The sequence below is a fragment of the Delphinapterus leucas genome, chromosome 6 (genome assembly GCF_059928025.1).
Source record: "Delphinapterus leucas isolate spDelLeu-1000000601 "Yukka" chromosome 6, BTC_Dleu_Yukka2, whole genome shotgun sequence".
NCBI classification, from domain to species: domain Eukaryota; kingdom Metazoa; phylum Chordata; class Mammalia; order Artiodactyla; family Monodontidae; genus Delphinapterus; species Delphinapterus leucas.
Window position 1 is genome coordinate 90,193,994 of NC_143134.1, and position 15,211 is coordinate 90,209,204.

At 40.5% G+C, this 15,211-nt stretch overlaps 1 protein-coding gene across 9 annotated transcripts in view; it reads left to right on the top strand.

Moving 5' to 3' along the window:
• DCAF10 (DDB1 and CUL4 associated factor 10) overlaps positions 1 to 15,211 on the top strand; it is a 63,406-nt gene that overhangs the window by 3,480 nt on the left and 44,715 nt on the right. For 6 of the 9 annotated variants that reach the window (XR_016393595.1, XM_089913435.1, XM_089913438.1 and 3 more), the window contains exons 2-3: positions 1,656 to 1,772; positions 3,650 to 5,093. Coding sequence is in view for 7 of the 9 variants with exons in the window: in XM_089913435.1 (XP_089769561.1) it covers positions 4,543 to 5,093 (551 nt within the window). In the remaining 2 variants the exon portion in view is untranslated. Of the gene's footprint in view, positions 1 to 1,655; positions 1,773 to 1,959; positions 5,094 to 5,262; positions 5,362 to 5,460; positions 7,601 to 7,747; positions 9,170 to 15,211 lie in introns of those variants that run through there. The other 3 variants (XR_016393596.1, XM_089913440.1, XM_022600054.3) reach the window with 3 other exon arrangements.

A 15,211-nucleotide genomic window follows, 5' to 3' on the forward strand; every position in this document is an offset into this window, starting at 1 on the left:
TGTTGGCAATCTGTATAGCTTCTTTGGAGCAATGTCTGTTTAGGTCTTCTGCCCATTTTTGGATTGGGTTGTTTGTTTTTTTGTTATTGAGCTGCATGAGCTGCTTGTAAATTTTGGAGATTAATCCTTTGTCAGTTGCTTCATTTGCAAATATTTTCTCCCATTCTGAGGGTTGTCTTTTGGTCTTGTTTATGGTTTCCTTTGCTGTGCAAAAGCTTTTAAGTTTCATTAGGTCCCATTTGTTTATTTTTGTTTTTATTTCCATTTCTCTAGGAGGTGGGTCAAAAAGGATCTTGCTGTGATTTATGTCATAGAGTGTTCTGCCTATGTTTTCCTCTAAGAGTTTGATAGTTTCTGGCCTTACATTTAGGTCTTTAATCCATTTTGAGTTTATTTTTGTGTATGGTGTTAAGGAGTGTTCTAATTTCATACTTTTTTTTTTTTTTTTTTTGGCGGTACGCGGGCCTCTCACTGTTGTGGCCTCTCCCGTTGCGGAGCACAGGCTCCGGACGCGCAGGCTCAGTGGCCATGGCTCACGGGCCCAGCCGCTCCGTGGCATGTGGGATCTTCCCGGACCGGGGCACGAACCCGTGTCCCCTGCATCGGCAGGTGGACTCTCAACCACTGCGCCACCAGGGAAGCCCCTATTCCTAGATTTTTTATTCTTTTTGTTGCAATGGTAAATGGGAGTGTTTTCTTAATTTCACTTTCAGATTCAGTCTTCCTATCCCCCAGCCTTCCCTCCTGACCCCACCTGAGTGGAGACCTTGAAAATTGTTCCCTGAGGGCCTTTTGTTGCCAGCCAGAAGCTAAACGAGACAGGTGCATCATCCCCTTTTCCCTGCTGAGATCCTTCTGCCTACTCGCCAGACCTTTGCTCATCCAGGATCAGTCTCTCAAGCATTGTCTCCCTAATGACCATAGGATATACTGTCACACTGTGGTTTGCTGGACTATTCTTCCTATTTTTAGGTGGTTAATGGTTTCCAGTATTTTGCTTTAGCAAGGGTAATGATTATTAGTATAGTCATTGGAATCAAATACACTTGGATTCATATCCCAGCTCTGTCACTCTCTAGCTGTGTGACCTTGGGGAAGTGTGTGACCTCTCTGAGCTTCAGTTTCTTTGCCAATAAAATGGGGAGTGATAAAAAGCATTGCTTCCTAGGATTTTTATAAGAATTACATGAGACAGTTAATATGAAGCATTGAGTACATGCTTAGCACATATTCATTGCTTAAGTATCAGCTATTAATTTTGCAAATATTGTGTCATTTAGGATTAAGTGGGGACAAAGGGATAATTATCTAAGCTTCACTTTTCTCATACAAAAAGGTTGGTATTTGGGGGTCCTTATGTATTAAGAGTCTCTGAGTCTTGTTTCTGAGGTTTTTGATGAAATGGGTGTTTAGAGGAGAAAGAAGTAGTTGGAGTGAGCAAAGAAGATTTCCCAGCAGAGCTAGAGTTCCAGGTTTGCATTATATTGAACTTGACCAAGATACTTACCTGTCTGGAAAGTTTATTGTGGCCTGACTTTGCCTCTTTACTCTAATCTTGGGTTTTTTCATTAATGCTTATTTTGTTAGGCCTTGTGTTTTATTGGCTGTATTGTGATGGACAGAGCTTCTGCTTCTAACTGTGTGTTTTCTTGCAGGTCTGTGTGAACTGGAGAAAGTCTGACCTCCCTGCCTGGGAAAAGGCAATGCTGGAATTTGCACTTGCTATTTCCCGAGTTGATGACATAACAGATGACCATTTCAAAAAGCTCGAGGTACATGGATTCAACCAAGAAGATGCCTGGGATATAGCTGCAATTTCAGCTTTTTATGCCATGTCCAACTGCCTTGCTCATTTTGTCAGTCTTGTTCCCAACAAAGAATTCTATTTGATGGGCAGAACCAATGATGTCAAAGACATCAGGAGTGAACCTGCTGCTCCCAAAGTATAAAAGTCTGAACAGAAAGGCCAGTGTTTACATTTCCAGCACATTGCATTATAAGACACCAGTTGGGAAGTAATTTTTTTAAATGTTTAGTCAATGGATAGGGAAGAAAGTAAATAAATTTGTTCCCTGCCTGCTTGATGAGATAGATCCTAAGGGACATGTGATATCTGGGCCTCGGGGAAACCTTTTACTTTTTTACTTTTGTTGTGATCTGAAAGGAGCATCAGAGACAAAGGAGTTCAGAGGATGCTTTAGGCATTTCTGATGAACTGATATCTGTGAATTTCAGCAATTGAAGTTGAACATATTTTATCTTTTAAAAATAGTGTTACATAGAAATTGGTCTATATAGACTGTGGTTTTTTTTTTTTTTTTTTTGGGTTCGCGGGCCTCTCACTGTTGTGTCCCCTCCTGTTGCGGAGCACAGGTTCTGGATGCGCAGGCTCAGCAGCCATGGCTCACGGGCCTAGCCGCTCCACGGCATGTGGGATCTTCCCGGACCAGGGCACGAACCCGTGTCCCCTGCATCGGCAGGCGGACTCTCAACCACTGCACCACCAGGGAAGCCCTAGACTGTGGTTTGAAATCAATTCTGTGTTAACATGGTGGTATATAAAGGCTCTGAAAGGCAGTGGGTAAACAGAAGCAGGCACCAAGTTGTTCTATCTTTAGTGCCTTCTCCATTAACCTCCAGTGATTTTTGTTTAAATCATGGTCATCTCAATAGAATTTTAGTCCTTATGTAGTTTATCCTTATTTTAGGTTTTAGTAAAAATTATTTGGAACAAGAAGGTGCTCATATTTTAAGAAGTATAAGAAAAAACCAACCCTGACATTACTAAGCGACTCATTCTGCATGTTACAACCACCACTGCCTTAAGTGTGTGGCTGTCTTAACTTTTCAGGAGTCATTTTCATTATCTAACTGATAGAGGTACATGCAAACCTACAAAATGTCTTTGTTTCCATTTGACTTCTTTAGATTCTCTAAATTGCCAGGGAATAGTTCTTAATCAGTTTGAGGGCGATAGTGAGTTAATTTTGAATTGCCTGAACTGTGAAACCTGGTTATCTTGAGACAGCACAACTCTTGTTGCAGAGCTTGTGTTATTCTGTTGGAACTATATCTTAAATACCTTGGAATAAGTAACCTTTTAAAACTGACTTTTGAGGGGAGGAGGCAGGGGCATAAAAAAAAAAGGAAAAATATTGAGTTTTATTTTACTTATTGAGAAAGTTAATAACATTGGTGAATATATCATGGTCAAGGTTTTATACACCAAAATAATTTTAGCCATTGGCCAATAACTCGGGAATCAAGTAGAGGGCCTTTATTAAGTATCGGTTGCAGCCAGAAGTTGTAGGTCACTAAGGGACATTATTTGTTAATTATAAAACAGACCTCTACCCCTAACATGGGGAATATCTCCAGAGTAATGGCTGCCTTGATCTTCTCTGAACACTGGACACTTGCTTCTTGCCATTTTTCAGTCAGCTCATGGACAGGAGAGTTGAATAACTACTAACTTTGCTGGTGGGAGGAACTGCTGAATGTTCAGCCCTCTCTGAGTCTCATTCCTTTACTTTTGAGATCTTTCAGACTATCCTAAACAGTCACCAGATGGGAGCTTTCTATAACTCAGGTCTTGATCAAGGCCTAGAATGGTTGTCAGTTCTTATACCTACCTCTTCTTATACCTCAGGCTTCCCTTCATTGAAGACTCTCCTTCCCTCCCCAAGAAACACACCAGTTTGTTAATCTTTTTCTGCAAACAAGTCCTATGTATTTATCTTCAACAGCAGTGGTGAAGGGCCTTGCATCTGTTATGCCCTGCTTGGCAGAGGTAAGCAGGACTGACGGTGGGCTCTATTGCTTGTAAGGCTGAATTGATTCAGGTCTTCAGCTCCCCTCAGTGACTCCTGACTGGATATATGTTCCTTCCTGCAGAGAGGAAGGCTTTGGCCTTGATAAAGTCTTGACCTAGTAGGTCAAGTAACTGGGAGTTGGGCAGAGCTCCAGCGCACCAGTAAGCCCCATTTTCCAGGCAATGTACAAACCAGGGCTTTTTAGTGCAGAGGTTAACCCGAGTCCCTAGATTCCCAGGCTGTGTAGGCAGTACACCATGCTACTTACTATGCGTGAGCAGCCCATAATATGGTCATTTCTTACCTTCGTTGGTCTCAGTATAGAGATGATTATGTAAACAGTACATAATCATACCCAGCCTCTTGGACTGACTAGTCAGGCCCTGTAATCCCCAAGGACACAGTCTGGTCACTGACAACCACATACTGATAATGTCACAAGCGGTGCCCAGATGCTAAAGTTACTCTATGCAGCCCAGACCCTGGGCATCCTCAGTTGCGCGCCCACGCACCTAGTCGCTCCAGACCTCCAACCCTCCGGGATGCGGTACCCACAGTCGGGCGGTGTCCCTGCTTTCTTGGTCCCCAGCGGATGATGGCCGAGAGGCGGCTCGGGTTTCCCAGCCGGTGGGGTTAGGCCGCCGCACGCCGGAAGTGGCGGCTGGGGCGGGAGCGCCGAGGTGTCGGCGGGCGGGGCAGCAGCCAGGAGCTGGGGGTCGGTGCGTTGGTCATGTTTCCCTTCGGGCCCGGTAGCCCCGGAGGGGACAGGGCGGCCGGAGCCGGGGCTGAGGAGCCGGCACCCCACGCGAGACAGGCTGCAGCTGCCGGGCCGCTCCCTTCTCCGCCCCCGTCGCTACAGCCGGGGGCTGACGCAGCCCCTCCCCCGTCGCCCTGCGGGAGCCCTCGCCGCCCCTGCGCCCCTTCGCAGCCCCAGACTGGGCGCGCGGGGGAGCTCCGGCCGCCCGGAGCTCTAAAGTCCTCAGCCGCTTCCGCCCAGGGAGAGCAGTCACCGCCCTCCCCGCCGCGCCGGCAACCCGGGCCTGACTGCAGGGCCGGGAACCGGGGCCGGCACTGCCTCAGCGCCCGCCTGGGCGGCCCTGGCGCCCAGCTGTTCGGGTGGCTGAGAGAGCGCAGCCTGGGCCGCGGGCTGTTCGTGGATCCGGCACGAGACAATTTCCGCACCATGACTAACCTCTATGGTTCCATCCATCCCGCGGACTCGGTGTACCTCAGCACCCGCACCCATGGGGCCGTCTTCAACCTCGAGTACTCGCCCGACGGGTAAGCGCGGCCCCTCGGAGGGCGGGGACCCGTCTCCGCGTGGCGCGGCTGCCGGTGGGCGGCTGCCCGGGGCCCGCTCGCTCGGCCCGGGCCGGGGTTTGAGAGTCCGTTTGGGGCGGCCGGCCTTCGTGCCCCTGGCTCTTTATGAAGCACTCTGTCGCTATTGCAGGCTCCGTCCGGCCCTTGGAGGTAGGCGAGCCCGGGACTGGTTTGCTCCCCTTCAGGACCGGCGCTCTGTGAAGGAGAAGTGCCAAAAGCCCCCCGACAGGTCTGTCAGAGCCAGTCCAGAGCTAGGGTTTGCTGGCACACCGTAGATGCTCAATAAGTACACTTTGAATAAATGCCCGTTCTTTCCCTGTCACACTAGGCTTGTGTTTTTCCCACCTAAGCTTGGTCAAGGGTACGGAGCCTGCAGACTCCCTGTTCCCTGTGCTGACTTGCCCTGAGGGGACAAGTGCGCGGTCCGTCGTTCCTTTGCTCCAGTAAGATACTAAGACACTGCAGAGAGGTATGTTGTGATGTGGGACATCTGTGAAGTTCCACGCTAGACTACATTCTTCTGTTAAGGGTATCCAGCCTTTCTCCTGGCTGACTAAAATTTCATGTTTGGCCTCGGTTTACTTTGGGCTGTGGAGAATTTTCAAAGTGATATATGTATGTATATATATATTTTTTTACTGAACGAGGTAGTTTATTACTCAAAGGGTGAGAATAATCAGGATATGACGTTAAATTTATGAGCGCAGTCAAATTTCAAATTGTGTACATGTGCACATACATGAGCAAAAGAAGCTTTTTTCTCTCTGAGAAGGTGAGTAAAGCTAGATTGTGTTTTTCTCTTTGCAGTAACTGAGGAACAAGGGCAGAGCGTGGTTAAGGTGACTCAAAAGAAAAGAGGGATACAATTCAACTAACAAATAGAGGATTAGTCTTCAAGGAAGACATACAGGGTTCTCAGAAATTTGGCCAAGATCAAGTATAGAATATTATTCTAATTAGAATAGAAATTTCAAGTAAGGAAAGGACAGATTAACTAAATCTAAGTTGTAACTGTAAAGCTCACCAAGTTCGCATGGTTAGCACATAGGAAAAAGAGGATTTGAACTCAGGCAGTCTAACTCCAGAGTTCTTAATCACTGTACTAATACCAAATTACATGGATAATTACCTTAAGAATTAGCATTTTCCTACCTGAAGATTAATTTAAAATCTATTATAACAGATATAGTCTAACATTAAACATGGCATGTTCATCTATTTTGAATACTTGTACCGTTAATCTTAAAATACCACTTTTTCAATAGGGAGTTGCTTTTCAATTTTCTGTAGCAATGAAAACCATAATTTACAATTCTTATAAATATATAAATTGGTGCTTATTATTCTGGAGCACTGAGGGAAGAAAAAATCTGTTTCCCTCATTGGCTCAGAAGCAGCTACCAAAATAAAAAGCTATAATTTCCAAGATTGTTCGCTTTCCTGCTGACATTAGTGAGGCTGGGGCACCAAGCATGAAGTACACCAGAGCCATTTCAGCTTCTGCTTTCAGGAGAACATAGAATGGTAAATAGAAAAGGACCATATCATTAGGGAAAACACTTTATTTCCAAGTTTCTAAAATAGTATTAAAACAATAAGGGAAAAATGCAAATTATATAAAGCAGTATGACGGCACATCAATCACAACTTCCTAACAAGCCCTTTCAACATTCAGTGCTAATTGCTGAAACACTGAAATAAAGTGATGTTTCAATTATTTGGTCTTAAACAATGACAGGTTTAAGATTCACCTGATTAAAAACCATCCACGCCAATATAATAGCATATCATAAGATAATTGGCTGACAGTTTTTGCAAATGGCAGTTGTTAACATATTTCTTCCACACATATAAATGTTGTGCTGAGGAGGGGAGTAAGATGTTTTCTGCCTTTCTTTTATGATGGGTTGTAGAAGCATCCATCTCTTCCTCTCCTATATTATCAATTTGTGAAGTTGGACTACAATTCATTCTCTCCTCTTCTTGCCTCTGGAGTCTGTCTGCCACAGCTTGGATAGCTTCTGTCCATTCTTCCCTTTCCTCTGGAGTGTCTACATGAAATGTTCTCTCTATTAACAGTGGTCCACTGGAGACATCTGATAATAAATGTGTTTGGCTTTGGTCGTTCTGTTTTCATTAACTGGCATTTTGCTACTGAAAAGTTGTTGAGGGGATAAGGTAAATCCATATCTTGGGATTTCTCTTTATATCCTATGAATGAGCCATCTGTCTTCAAAAGGAAATATCTTGGCCTCCAGTTTTTTATATATTCTCCCCTCTTCTGAACCCAACCTTCTTTCACAGTGGTAACGTTGCTCATGATGGTGCCCCTCTGAGCCCCCAACTTGGAGAAAAGGTACTTTGTGATACCACCTTTGAGGTTTGGATTCTCTGCTGCTGCTGCCCTTCCCACTCTGTAGTGATGACTCAGCCTCCAAAGTCAGCGGCTGCCTGCAGCTGCTCTGTGTGTGTGGGGGGGGGGGGGTGCGAAGGGGGGAGGGCAGGCATCTGGCTGCAGGGGAGGGAGGGAGGGAGGGAGCTGGCCGGGCCATGGAGCTGGAGCGGGAGGCTCAAAGTGATATATATATTTTTTAAACTTTGTTTTGTGAGTACAGGGACAAGTTCAACAGCAATCAAAGGAAAAAATTTACACATGGTTCCACCATGAGCGGACATAGATAATACAACTCTTACCCCATCAAGGCCTCTGGATTCTTAGTCATTTGCTTAGCTGTTCATTCATTCATTCATTCATTCCCTCCCTCGTTCAGCAAATATTGGGTTGGCCAAAAAGTGCCTTCTGTTTTCACCAAGATCTTTATTGAACAACATAGTCATCCTTTTTTTCTACTATCTTCTGGCATTTTTCAGGCAACTTCATAATTCCATCTTCCCAAAACTTTTTATCTTTTTGAGCAAAGAACTGTTCCAGGTGCCTTTTACAGTCTTCCAGGGAATTGAAATTTTTTCCATTAAGAGAATTTTGTAAAGACCTAAATAAATGGAAATCTGAAGGTGCAATATCTGGTGAAAACGGCGGATGAATCAGAACTTCCCAGCCAAGCTGTTAACAGTTTTTGCCTGGCCATCAAAGAAACATGCAGTCTCACGTTATCCTGATGGAAGATTATGCATTTTCTGTTGACTAATTCCGGACACTTTTCATTGAGTGATGCTTACAGTTGGTGTAACTGGGAGCAGTACTTGTTGGAATTAATCATTTGGTTTTTTTGGAAGGAGCTCATAATAGAGGACTCCCTTCCAATCCCACCATATACACGACATCACCTTCTTCGGATGAATACCAGCCTTTGGTGTGGTTGTTGGTGGTTCATTTCACTTGCCCCACGATCTCTTCCGTTCCACATTATTGTACAGTATCCACTTTTCATTGCCCGTCACAGTTTGTTTTAAAAATGGAACGTTTTCCTGGGCTTCCCTGATGGCTTAGTGGTTGAGAGTCCGCCTGCCGATGCAGGGGACACGGGTTCGTGCCCCGGTCTGGGAAGATCCCACATGCCACGGAGCGGCTGGGCCCGTGAGCCATGGTCCAGAGCCTGTGCTCCGCAACAGGAGAGGCTCCAACAGTGAAAGACCCTGCGTACTGCAAAAAAAAAAAAAAAAAAAGGAACGTTTTCATTACGTTTAAGTAGAGAATCGCATGTAGAAATACGGGGAAGAAGGTTTTTTTGCTTAACTTATGTGGAACCCAAACATCAAAGTGATTCACATAACCAAGCCGGTGTAAATGATTTTCAGTGCTTGATTTGGATATTTTGAGTATGTCGGCTATCTCCCGCATGGTATAACGTTGACTGTTCTCAATTAATGTCTCAATTTGATGGCCATCAACTTCAGCTGATCTACCCAACCATGGAACATCGTCCAACAAGAAATCTCCAGCATGAAACTTCGCAAACCACTTTTGACACGTTTGATCAGTCACAGCGCCTTCTCCATACACTGCACAAATCTTTTTTTGCATTTCAGTTGTGTTTTTACCTTTCTTGAAATAATAAAGCATAATATGACGAAAATGTTGCTTTTTTCTTCCATGTTCAATAATAAAATGGCTACACAAAAATTCATCAATTTTGATAAGTTTTTTTAAAAATGCACACTGATATGACAGCTGTCACATACAATCTAACAAAATTGTTTTGAATGAAGTTAAAGACACCTAAGGGCTACTAGAGCCATTTTACAGAAAAAGCTGAACAACCTTTTGGCCAACCCAATATTTGTTGAGCACTTGCGGTGCTCCAGAGGCAGAGGTGGCAGTGGTGAGCAAACCAGCTAATGGCACCGCTTTCATTGGTCTTGGGACGTATTGGTTCGACTAGACATTAATAACCATACTAAATAATTTCTTAATGTATATTTACAAATTGTGATACAGGCTTGAAAGAATCTGTTGTGGACTAGAGTTTTCAAGGTTTCCCTGAGAAAGTGACACTTGACCTAGATTGGAAAAATGAGTAGAAGATAAATTAGTCAAGATAGTGTTTGGAAGGGGATAGAAATACTTTAGGTGGAGGAACTGGTATGTCAAAGGACCTGTGGTTGGAGGAGCAGCATATCATGCTAGAGAAGCTGAAAGAAGATAGGTTAACAAAGTAAAAAATTGGGCTGAAGAAAGACATAAAATGTGCTAACAAAGGAACAAAGCAACAGAATCTGGAATCACTGAGCGAGTACACCCTGTTTCCTTTCACTGTTGCAAATGCTTTTTCTTAATCAGACTCAGTTCTGGGATCTCTGGGGTTTCTCCCTATAGCAGTTGACTTGTAACAGTGACTGTGCACCTGAATACAGAGAAAATTGGTGAGGGGAGAAACTGTTTTGCCGAAGTTTATCCATGGAACCTCCTCTCCCCACTTCCTTCCTCAAGCCGTATTCCTAAAGCTTCTCCCAAAATACCAGGAGTCTGTTCCTCATAACCCTTCAGTTCCTTTCTTCAACATATCCCAGTTCCTCTCCTCCCAACCTCCGGCCTTCAGAAGTAGCTATTTCTACTCTTCGGAGGTGGGATTTTAGGTAGAGGGTGAGAGGGATAGAATGAGTTATGAAGAAGGAATTCTCATTGCCAGTGCTATTAGAATGAGGAGTATATTACTGATAGTTCTTGTTTGAATCTGGGCTACATTTTCCTATAGTAACATTTTTGTAAAGGTGGCTAGGTACTCTAGTACTTAAAATAATTTGATAATGTGTAATTATGCAATTAACATGTACTTTAGAAAACGTAGGCAGTAAATGAGCTAAAAGAAGCTAAATATCATTTATGATCCCAGAGATTGAATGGCTATCTAAGGAATTTTTTTCTTGTATATATTTATTATATTTATTTAAAAAAATTTTTTTTTTTTTTTTGGTCATGCTATGCAGCTTGTGGTATCTTAGTTCCCTGACCAGGGATTGAACCCAGGCCATGGCAGTGAAAGTGCCAAGTCGTAACCACTGGACCGTCAGGGAACTCCCTGTGTATGTTTATTTTAACATAAAGATAGAATCAACTATTTTTTAGCCTGCTTTTTTTCATATAATATATTACAAATTATTTATGTTAATATATTTCTACAACATTATTTAAGATTTTTCATTAGTTTAAATAAACTCTCTCTAAACAAATATTTTAGATTTATGTATGCCCTTATGGTAAGTCCCTAGAATGAGTCAAAGGTTATGAAGATTCTGGATACCTATTATTAAACTGCCCTCTGTGAAGACTGTACCAATTCTTATTCCTGTCAGTCCCATATGAAAGTACTTGTCTTCCCATACCCTTGCCAATATTGCACATTGCCATACTTTTTCATTTATGTCAAGGTGGTAGGTGAAAATGGTTCAGTGTTTTAATTTTTTAGTCTTTTGACTACGTCTACTAATATACCTCAGATTTTTATAGGACTTAAAATGGTTTTATATAAAATGACAAACTGTGTTAAATGAAATGATTTCTCATATCCTTCAGTCATATATGAGTTAAATCAGCTTACTGGATACCGTAACCACTGTCACAAGGACTTCTCAGTACAAAAAGAAGAGGTGATACAGAAGGTAAGAATTAAAATTGTGAATTTGATAGAGACCAGACTAGAATTTGGCACTTTAAAAAAAAAAAAAAAAAAAGAAAGGATACGTGGACTAGAAGGTAATTTCTAAAGAATTCCAAAAATGTTTTAAGCAATAGCAACACTGTCAATATAAATCTGTCAACTCCTAAAATGACGTTTTGAAAAAGGAAATATGATATTAATAGATTAGATAATATGGGACTTTCTTAGGCTATACTCTATGAGAACACATTAGGCACTGCTGTAGAGAAAATTAGTGTATTGGAAAATAGAAGTGAAGAAGTTATCCAAAATGCAGACAAGAGAGACAGAGACTGAAAATATGAAGGAAGCTTAGTGACATGAAGCGTAGAGAGAAAATGCATATCATGTACTTTGTCAGTTCCTAAAGAAAATGAGATAGATAATAGGGTAAAACAAACTTGAAGCAATAATAGCTGAGAGATTTCCAGAATTGAAGAAAGGTACCAAACCATGATTTAAGAAGCCCAGCACACCCCAAGCAGGAATTCTCCCTAGCCATGTAGTGAAAGTGCAGGACAACAAATATAAAATCATAAAAGCTAGAGAAAAAAACCTTCAAAGGAGTAACTATGTGAGTGAAAGCCAATTAGTCATCAATAATCATGTAAATTAGAGTACAGTCATGATTATTTTTTACTATGCTGGAAGAAACTGCCAATCTAGATGTCTGTACCTAGCAAAGATAGGTTCTTTGTTCTTGTCAAGAACAAAGATGAAATAAATACATATGCACCCAATCAGAACTGTAAGGTCAGAGGTATTAGAAGGAATGAAGAACAAAGGAAGTGGAAAATTTGTATGTAAAATTAAATCTGATTTTCTCTTTTGGGATTAACAAAGATGTAGCTAAAATAGTAGACAACAATAGCATAAATTATGAAAGGATGCTCTAAATTCCTTTTTTCTTTTTTTTGAGGGAGAATTGTGATATATTAACTTAAGGCTTTAATGTGTGCATACCACCAAAAGACAAGTAAATATATTATTTCCAGACTAGTAGAAGAAAAAATTTTGGAATGAGAAGAAAAAATTCCAAAAAAAGTCAAGAAAGGGAAAGGAGAAAAAAGTAGAAAAGGTATAACAAAAAGCACAAAGAATGGCTGAAAATAAATCCAAATATTACTAATTATAATATAGAAGTACTAGTACTTCTTGTACCTAGAAGAGAGAGGATATATCAAACACATTCTAGAAGGATAGAGAAAGACATATCAAACATTCTAAACAAAAGAAAGCTGGTGAGCTATATTAATATACAAAATAGGCTTTAAGGCAAAAAAAAATTACTAGAGTTAGGTTACTTCATAATGATAATAGCTCAATTCACCTGGAAGATAAAACAGTTCTGAAATTGAGGGTTTTTTATTTATATACATCAAAAATTGATAATTTCAAGGAGAAAAGAGAAAAATTTATCATCATAGGGGATGATCTTAATACACATTATAGCATACCTCAGTTAAGCAGGCAGACACAAACATAAGGGTACACAAGATAGAAACAGCACCACTTAAAATCTTGCTCTAAAGGGCATGTATAGAATACCGCATTCAGGCCTGATATTCAGCTAGTACACATTGGTTCACCTGTACCAGTTGTTAAAATATTAATATATATCCATGGTGGTTGAGTAGTTAGTTACTGCCCCAAGCTCACTGAGTGCCTTCCTAGTGCTTAAGCACCTTCCATAGGATCTCTCAGTAACCCATTATATAGCAACTAAAGATTTAAGAACTGGCACAGCAACCTGCCAAGAAACATCTTACTAGAGACCTTTAGCATCCACTCTAAGGCTCTTCTCCCCATGCCAGGTATCCTCCCACACACAAAAAAAATCCATAGGCAAATGCTGAGTGACCATTTGGCTCCCCTTAGTGTGGGGCTGCCTGCCTTTCTCACACACTCTCCCAGTCATTCTCACATGGTCATTTGTGGGAACTGCAGCCTCTGGGGAGATCCAGAGAGATGAAAAGAGCAGTCTGATGAGAGTAATGGCACTAGTGCAGGCACCATCCAAACATTAATTCTCTTGGCAAAGTGTGCATACCCATTGCAGGATACAATCCATGGCAGGTGAATGAGGTCTATGAGAATGGTTTATGGATGAATGACTCCTGGGATGTACTTCCCTATTTTTATCATTCTTACTGAATTTCACCTTTATTTAGTGGGATAAGTTTGCCAAAAGCCACTGAATACATGCCCACCATGGACATTAATAACACTCTATTAATGAACTTGACTGCCAACATAAGTAGTCTCTTTACCAGAAACATTTAGTTGAGAGAACTGAGAAGCTGAAAGGTCATGAAACACAAAAGATTTGTATTCTGGTTTATGCTGTTAACTGCTGTATTACATTATGTCTCATTTGGGCTGAGGGATTAGGTTTGATATCATTAAATATGATATATCAATAAATTATTTTGTGACTTAGTTATTAATGTAATTGAATATAAAAATTAACAGCAAGCATTATAAGGGCCAAAAAAATTTTAATATACTTACTGTTAACTGCAGCAAAAGCTGAAAAGAGAATTCACCTCCCATGAACAATTCTGTTGCTATTAAGAGTGACTTTTTTTTTTACTTATCAGGTCTACAGGTTACTTGATGACTACCTATTTATGAGGAATTTTTTAAAATTGAAGTATAGTTGATTTACAATATTGTGTTAGTTTCAGGTGTACAGAAAAGTGATTCAGTTATATTTTTTTCAGATTTTTTTCCATTATAGGTTGTTAAAATATATTAAATATAATTCCCTGTGCTATATAGTAAATTCTTGTTGCTTATCTGTTTTTCGTATCTGTCAATCCCATACTCCTTATTTATCCTTCCCTCCTTCCCTTTCCCCTTTGGTAACCATAAGTGTGTTTTATATGAATGACTACCTATTTAACGTGGAAATTCTTGGAGGGGCTTTATGCAGTTTCCTGTGGCAGTTCATGGTTCAGACAAAAGCATCTGTGTCAAAAAAACGATTATGGCTACAATTTCCAAAAATTAATAAATGATTGGGAATTACTAGAATAATTTGATGAACAATTTGAGTTAGAAGTAATACCACTTGGCAAGCATTTTTATAACCTATAGGTTAGTTTAATTTTTTAATGTTTTAAAATTTTTATTCATGTTAATTTATATTACTATTGAATATTTAATTTTTTTTGAATATCACATTTGACTATATGTAACAGCTGCCTCATGGTTTTTTTTTTTTGCAAACATACAAGGATGATTTAAAAATTGCTCTCCTGTAAGGCCACATATTTCAAAAGATTATCATTAAGTAGTTTCTCAGTATAATGTGATTGCTAGAAATTAGTAACTAAAAGAAAACTAGAAAAACCTCATGTATTTTCAAGTTAAGAAACATTTATGAATAACTCATAAGTCAAAGTAGAAATGATAATGGAAATTAGAAATATTTAGAACTAAATGATAATGCAAGTACCACGTTGCAAAAGTTGTGGGATATAAGTAAATCCTCAGTAGGAAAATTATAATCTTTAATAAACTAGAAAGGAAGACAAGGAAAATTAGTTAGCTAAGTGTCCATCTCAAGAAATAGTAAAAATAGTGAAGTTGTAGTAAAGTAAATCTGAAGAAAGTAAAAGGAAAGAAATACAGCAATAAAGAGTAAAATTAGTGAAATTCTAAAAATTAAGTAGAAATACTCAACAGAAAAATCTGTCTTCAAAAAGACAAAGAATAATGAAAAACACTCATTAGATTGATCAAGAGAATACCCAAATAAACAATATTCAGAATGAAAGGGGGACATATTTTCTGATACAAGAAGTAGAGATTGTAGCTTTCCAGTAGTGGAGCAGATGGTTTGGACCAACCCTCCAACTGAGAATAATTAGAAAAGCTGGAGAAAAACATAAATATCTAATGTAAGATATAAAAAGCTATGTTTGAAGGGATTAGAGAATTGAGGCAATGAGGAAATTGCAGGGCCAAGATCTGCAA